The sequence below is a fragment of the Penaeus japonicus genome, unplaced genomic scaffold, assembly GCF_977035675.1.
Source record: "Penaeus japonicus unplaced genomic scaffold, GWHDUDI00000001_assembly GWHDUDI00000027, whole genome shotgun sequence".
Lineage (NCBI taxonomy): Eukaryota > Metazoa > Arthropoda > Malacostraca > Decapoda > Penaeidae > Penaeus > Penaeus japonicus.
Window position 1 is genome coordinate 30,975,004 of NW_028234429.1, and position 7,353 is coordinate 30,982,356.

At 45.2% G+C, this 7,353-nt stretch overlaps 1 protein-coding gene across 4 annotated transcripts in view; it reads right to left on the reverse strand.

Annotated features, from left to right (window-relative positions):
- Positions 1–322: 322 nt before the first annotated feature.
- Positions 323–7,353, reverse strand: part of haf (leucine-rich repeat and fibronectin type-III domain-containing protein hattifattener) — a 52,096-nt gene continuing 45,065 nt past the window's right edge. Inside the window, exons 6-14 of one of the 4 annotated variants that reach the window (XM_086552869.1) lie at positions 6,725–6,884; positions 5,722–6,056; positions 5,135–5,476; positions 4,822–4,941; positions 4,403–4,518; positions 3,732–4,066; positions 2,960–3,145; positions 1,408–1,515; positions 576–712 (exon numbers count right to left, since the gene is read on the reverse strand). In XM_086552869.1, the coding sequence (XP_086408995.1) occupies positions 1,436–1,515; positions 2,960–3,145; positions 3,732–4,066; positions 4,403–4,518; positions 4,822–4,941; positions 5,135–5,476; positions 5,722–6,056; positions 6,725–6,884 (1,674 nt within the window). In that variant the 3' untranslated portion in view covers positions 576–712; positions 1,408–1,435. Of the gene's footprint in view, positions 728–1,407; positions 1,516–2,959; positions 3,146–3,731; positions 4,067–4,402; positions 4,519–4,821; positions 4,942–5,134; positions 5,477–5,721; positions 6,057–6,724; positions 6,885–7,353 lie in introns of all 4 variants that reach the window. The other 3 variants (XM_086552868.1, XM_086552867.1, XM_086552866.1) reach the window with 3 other exon arrangements.

The window sequence follows — 7,353 nt, forward strand, 5'->3', positions numbered from 1 at the left end:
AAAAAAAAACACACAAACAAAAAAAAAAAAAAAAAAAAATATACACACAAAAAGAAAAAAAAATGCAATCACAACCTGCCTTGCACAGCTACTACCACTTGGGCAATCACACACAGTCGAACAGTCATGATTGAGCTGCGGGAAGATAAAAAAAACATCACAACAGGGGTGATAGAACGAGCGAAAGCGCTTCGTTCCCCGTAGCGAGTTGCGCCTTGTTCGTTATTCGCTTCGATGAAGCTTCCTTGCCAGAGGAGGGAGAACGCGACGCGACATCATCCTACAGTTATTACGCTACGACCGAGCGAAGCTCTTACTCGAGCTCCACATATGAACGAACTCTCCCCCCCTATGAGAAAAAAGGAGGAGTTTTGTAACCGGACGCGGCCTCAAGCTCCGGAGGCCTACAGCTGCACGAGGCCGCCTCGCGTGGGGTTCCTAGCGACGTAGATGTCCATGTCGTGGTCGGTCCAGTTGTCGGTGTCGTAGCCGGTGAGCGAGTGCGTGGACCCGGCGTGGCTGAGGCGGGATCCGGCGCGGTCACGGGACTTGGATCGCTGTCGCCGACGGTCGCTGCGCTGGGAGGCGGCGCGAGAGAGTCCTGCGGAGGCGGCGCCCATCCCGAAGGCGTTGGGGTTGACTGCCATTCCCGTGCCGAAGCCGCCGGCGCTGAACTGCGAGGCTGCCAGCGACTGCCGCGACAGGCTCAGGTCTGTCGGGAAGAAAACTGGTAAATAACCATTGATTAATATCGAGGAAGATAGAGAATATAGGTTGTACATGTTAATGCTCTTTGGGGGATTTGATAAATAAAGTGAAATGGAAAAAAAAACACCCAGAAAGTATATATGTTAAACACAGAAATCATATAGCCATTATGTTCAAAATACAAGATCCAGAATCAAGTCATAGACTACTAAGATACAAAGAAACGAACAAACAGGCAGTGGAAGCAGAAAGAAATAAAAAAGCAGCAGCCTTATGACGATAAAGCAAGCAGAGCGAAAGACAAGCATGCAGGAGAGAAGCAAGCACGAGTAGGCCAAAGAAGCAACAACAACAAAAAAAAATGATGGCTGTTAGGATAACAATAATAGTTATGACAGTTGCTATACTTGCAACCACGACGAACTTAACAAGTGCAACTGCAACCATTCTCAGTGAAAAAGAAGAAAACAGTTAATGATGATTGCTACACGATGTTTCTACTACTCTCTACTGCATACGGTGAACAACACTAATGCCTCAGCCACTACTTGACAGCCAGTGATCCAATCTACGAGTACCGAGTGCCGAGTACCGAGTAGCGCGCACTACCCTCGGTCCTCAGCAACACTCGCCTACCGGTTAGTGCAGAACTACAAGGTCAGAGCTCTACACGAATCTGACGCAGAGGCCAGGACGTACCTCAGACAGACCAGACCCCATGAAGTTGTCAGAGCTTGACTAGACCCTGCTGACGGAGGTAGATATCATTGCGCAAGAGAGCGTCTTGCCACAGGCTAGCCGTCGAGTCTACAAATATACGAGAACGTTGTAGACTCGCTTCTCAGTGGGGGGGTGGCGGGTATTGCTAGTTTTTTTTGCAGGATTTTGGTGTCTACTGCGTGATTTGTATTTCTTTATTTCGTTTTTTATGTCTGTCTGTCTGTACAATCATACAAGTCTCGTGGTTGTATCTGTGTGCATATATACATATATACATATATACATACATACATACATACATACGTATATATATTTATATATATATATATATATATATATATATATATATATATAATATAAATATATATATATATATATATATATATAACTGCACTGACAGACGATCACTTAAGAAGTCACAATCACAGTCTGAAATTTTGAACCTGACTGAAAACTCACAAAACATTATCATAGATGCTAAAACTACACAGACAGGTACTGAATGATGAGATATACGAGCGGTGCTGTCTAGAGATCTATCTATTGCGATGTGTAAGCCGGAAAGGGGAGGGAGGGGGTAGGGGGGTGGACGAGGGAAAGAAAAACTCACATAAGTCAGCTGTTCCCACATGTACAATCATGAAATAGAAGTCATGACCAAGGCAAAGGTTTTGAGAGATACACCTGGAAGAATCATGCAAAGAAAAAGCAAAAAAATAAAAAAATAAAAAATAAGGCAATAAGCTTAGGAAAATAAACATCCTGAAATCCATCCTTAAGGAAATGAGAAAAAAAAGACAAAGAAAATTATAAGACAACAGTTTTAACATTCTAGAAATTAACTAGGACGGACGCCTTAGGGACTTCCTCTATAAAGACAAATTATCATAAATTTTCTTTGTCTTTTTTTGCCCCGAAATCCCCAATCCTGACACAAGAGAAGGTTCTAGCAATGAAGCGCTCCCTCCACCTCATAGATATGTGGTCGAAAAAATCTAACATGGAGATCTTCATATTATTCACAAAGGAGCACATGAAACTGCATCGAGAGAGCAAAGAGAAAGGTAGAATATAATTTGATACAAGGTAAATGCATAAGGGTATGTAGGACTAATATTCATGAATTAACGGTACTTTTAAACTACATTTCCGGGAGTTTTTGTAGCCTAACCTACTAATAAAGCAAAGCAAATACACTTACTATCACTCTGGTTTAGCAACATCGAACCAGCATCACCTAAAAAGCTCCCAATGAAACAACTATCGATTAATTCCCTTACTTCTTCCTCTCTTCGTACCGTCAACCTCTAAACCAAACTAAAAGCTTTCTCTCCTCTCTTCCTCTCTCTCTCCATCTCCCTCCTTCGCCTCGAGCAAGTGCCGAAACCCCTCAGATGGAAGGGAAGAGAAGGAGGGAGACGGAGAATACCCAGGCGAGGAGATGAGAGGAGAGGAGGCGCGCACAGAGAGAGAAGCAGCATCACTAACGCCGCCCTCATCCTCGACTCAAGGGGCGACTCCGGAAACCCACCTTGTCGAGAGAGACCGAGCCCGGGGTTGAAGGCGGGCGTATGGCGGAGGTGGGCGGCGCTCAGAGCCGAGTACGACCTCTGGCTCTGTCCGTCGGCCATCGTGCGGGGTCGTGGGATGTGCTTGGACGACGCGTGGGAGATGTGGGAGCGCGCGTCGTCGGGAATGAAGCCGTTGTTGACAGAGCCTGCGGGAGAGGTCGCCATGACAACAAGGACAACGGCGGCGGCGACGAGGTTGGGGGTGTGACGTCATGACTTGACTTTTTGACGTGTGGTGATAATTAAGTGAGGGGAGTACATATCTTAATCTTATTATTATCTTATATTCCTCACCCTTTCTAGAAGATGAAAACTCGAGTAAAATCTTTCATGAAAAAAGGATAAGCTCACAGCCGTAGATTGCATAGGAATCAACACATAAGCAGAAGCAGAACACGGTAAAATCAGAATCCCAGACAGGGAGAAATCAAAGCAAAGAACAAAAACAAAACAGGGATAAAAATAATAATAAAAGATATATTAAAAAAAGGAAATAAGGAACCATTTCCCCTTAAAATAAAAACTAAAAACAAAATAATTAAAGAACAAAAAACAAGGACAAAAAAACACATAAAGTAAGACAAAGAATAATAAAACAAAAGCTAATCCAAACAAAGCAAAAAAAAAAAAAAAAAAAAAAAAAACAAGAAGGGATGAAAACCCAAGTACCCACCCACCCGCACGCCCGCACGCACGCCCGCACGCCCGCCCGCACGCAACCACCACCCATACCTTTATCCATGTGATACATCCTGGCCCTCGGGATGGACCGCTGCGAGTACATGGAGATGGTGTCCCAGTCCGCCTTGTGTCCCCCTCCGCCGCCGAGTGTCCCCGAGCCCAGCGTGCCCAGGGAGGCGAGGGGGGGCGAGGCGGGGCTCAGCACGGCGGGGATCCCATTCTTCTCGTCCCGATGGCTTCCGCGCTTCCGGTTGCAGCAGATGAAGACGATGACGGCGATGATGACGGTGCCGCAGATGGCCGCCGACGCCGCGATGATGATGGTGTCCATGTGCATCGCCGCCGAGGTCTCCGTCCGGATCTCGCGGCATTGCGAGTGCTGGACGCTAGAGGGGGGAGGGGGAGGGGGAAGTGGAGAGGGAGGGGGAGGAGAAGAGGGAGAGGGGGTTGTGTGAGTCTCTTTCGAAGGTCTAATAATAACACGGTTTTTAAGTAGATGGATAAAAATACACATCCCAAAATATCCTACGCGGTTAAAAAAAAAAAAAAAAATCAATATCAATATATCTATATCAATATCAAAAGGGGCATCTTACATACTTTTATTTCAATTTTTTTTTCGATATTCCAAATTTGCCTAAAGAGCCCAATAACTTTACTCTCGATATCAGGAGTGAATAGTCAGGGGGGGGGGGTCGGGGGAGGGGGAGATAGTAACTTACTTGCTAGGGGTGACGTTCACATCCTCCAACGAAACGACGCACACGACGATGCATTCTTGGGTCGGGACGTTCTTGATTTTGAATTCTCGTTCTGAGGCCGCGAGGGGAGGACCCAGCTGTCGAAGGGGAAAAGGATTAGTTAGGCTGAATTAATGATATAGATGGATTGGGATTTGATTGGTTTGAGTCGAATTAATTGAAAAAAAAAATAAATAACACAAAAAAGAAGAAGAATGATTTCACAGGAGTGTGGGGATGATTATGATGAGGAGAGTACACCCAAAATAACCAAGTCTCCCCTCGGAAAGGAAGATTAATTATGTTTTCTTTGATAAGCTATTCTCCTGTACCGATGTGAATAAAATTGTAATCAAAATTTGAATAAAAAGGACTTCAGGAACTCCAACCTGAAAGCCCACCTTGAAATTCTTGTCACCGAAGAGCCTGTAAACGACTCTGAAGCCAAGAATATTAGACACTTCAGAATCCCACTGAATGATGACCGAGTTATCTTTCCTGTAGGCGTGCTGAACGATAACCTGAAGGCAAATGGTATGTGTTAATCACAAAAAAATCTTTTTATGATCATAAGAGCTATTATAATTAGAATTTTCTCGAAATACATCTAGTTTGACTTTTTGTTATGCACATATCATATTCATAAGACAAATATCCTAGCATATATGTCTATAAAAGGACAAAAAAATCGTCCGTCTCCCTCCTCCGTCTCACCTCCTCCACGTAGGGTACTTGCGCCCTCGCCCCGAAGAAGTCGTCGGCGCTTTCGTCGTCATTGGTCCTGAGGACGAGGTTGGGCCTGGAGGCGGAGGGCACGGGCTGCGACGGGGGGCGCTCGATCCTCGGGGGGCGCTGCTGGGACCGCGTGGGGGGCAGGTCGAAGGAGGGCGACGAAGAAGTCGAGGTGGTAGGGCGTCCCGCTGAGCCTCCTCCAGAAGGACTCTCTCCTCCGGGGCCGCGCTGGATGCTGCCGACACTCCCGACTCCGGTGGGGCCTTCCTCTGAGCGGCTGGCGATTTCGGGCCTGATGGCGGTGCCCGGGCGGTAGGACGTCGCCTGCAGGAGGGAACACGAAGGGATTGGTAGGCGCGGGGACGCGGGTATGTGATTTTTTTTTTTTTTCTCAAAGAAAAAAAAAATCACTCTAGGTTAATATATGGAATATATAAGTCAAAGAATCAAAGAAAAAAATAAAAATACATTCCACGAGACAAAAAACAAAAAAGATTATCAGTTAGGAACCGGATTGCTACGCCTCGTTTCGTCAACAATCCTGCAATCCCCATCGCCGATTATCTTACGTCAGGTTCCGCTGGCGCCGGTTGCTGGGTGGTGGTGGTGGTAGGTGGCGGAGCGGTCGTCGTCAGAGGGGTCGTGGCCGTGGTGGAGGTCGTGGTAGAGGTCGTCCTGACACTCACGGTGGTAGCTTCCGACGGCGGCAAGAGCGGGTCCTCCGTGATCGAGGCGTTGCAGGCGAGGTCACTGGGGTTAACCTGGTAGAAGGAGCGTTCGCGTAACTCCGGCGGTTGGCCACAGAACTGGGGCTGGCGCTCGCGTGACGTCACCTGCAGGTCGTAGTCCCGGATCCACTCTGTGATCCAGGCGACGCGGCAGTCACACTGCAGGAACCTCCCGCCTGCAAGCAAGGCATTCATTAAGGGATCATGCAACTGCCAGAAATTTCTCATTAAGGCTTTGCAATTTCAGTTATGCTGATATCAACCCCTGGCGGCATGTGGAGGGTTTTATGCAAATTAAAGAAGGAATATCAACTAATAAGCATTTGTGAGATAAGCATAAAAAAGAGAGAAAGGGAGACAAACTGAATGGGGAAAGAGAAAAAGAGAAAAAGAGAGAGAAAGAGCGAGAGAGAGCGAGAGAGAGCGAGAGAGAGAGAGAGAGAGAGAGAGAGAGAGAGAGAGAGAGAGAGAGAGAGAGAGAGAGAGAGAGAGAGAGAGAGAGAGAGAGAGAGAGAGAGAGAGTGAGAGAGAGAGAGAGAGAGAGAGAGAGAGAAGAGAGAGAGAGAGGAGAGAGAGAGAAGAGAGAGAAGAGAGAGAGAGAGAGAGAGAGAGAGAGAGAGAGAGAGAGGGAGGAGGAGAGAGAGAGAGAGAGAGAGAGAGAGAGAGAGAGAGAGAGAGAGAGAGAGAGAGAGAGAGAGAGAAGAGAGAGAAGAGAGAGAAGAGAAAGATAGACAGAAAGAGACAGAAAAATAATAAAAATAACGAAATAAAAAACAAAAAGAGAAAAATATTACAAAAAAAAAAAAAAAAAGAAAAAAGAATCAAAGACCTCCACCAAACCTACCGACGGAGAATCCCCTGAGGGTGGTGTTGAGGTGGGCGAAGGCCTGTTCAGGGACGGTGCTGAGGGGGTTGCCGTCCAGGGCGAGCAGGGTCAGGGACGTGACGGCCCTGAACCCATTCAGGGGCACTCGAGTGATCAGGTTAAAGCCGATGTCCAGGACCTGCAAGGAAGAGAGAGAGAGAGAAATGAGGAATGGAAATACATGTAGGGATTTCTGATTGCATGTAGTCATGCACACCCATGCGCGCATGTACGTATGCACACACGTATGCACACACGCATAATTCAACATAGTAGGCACAACATTGAATTACAACACCTAGACAAAAAAAAATCATATCAAAGCAAATAAAAATTATATCAAAATACTATTACTAATAATAATAATGATAATAATAGGAATAATGCTAATAATAATAAATAGTAATGATAATAATAAATAGTAATGATAATAATAAATAGTAATGGTAATAATAATGAATAATGATAATAATGATAATAATAAATAGTAATGATAATAATAAATAGTAATGATAATAATAAATAGTAATGATAATAATAAATAGTAATGATAATAATAAATAGTAATGATAATAATAAATAGTAATGATAATAATAAATAGTAATGA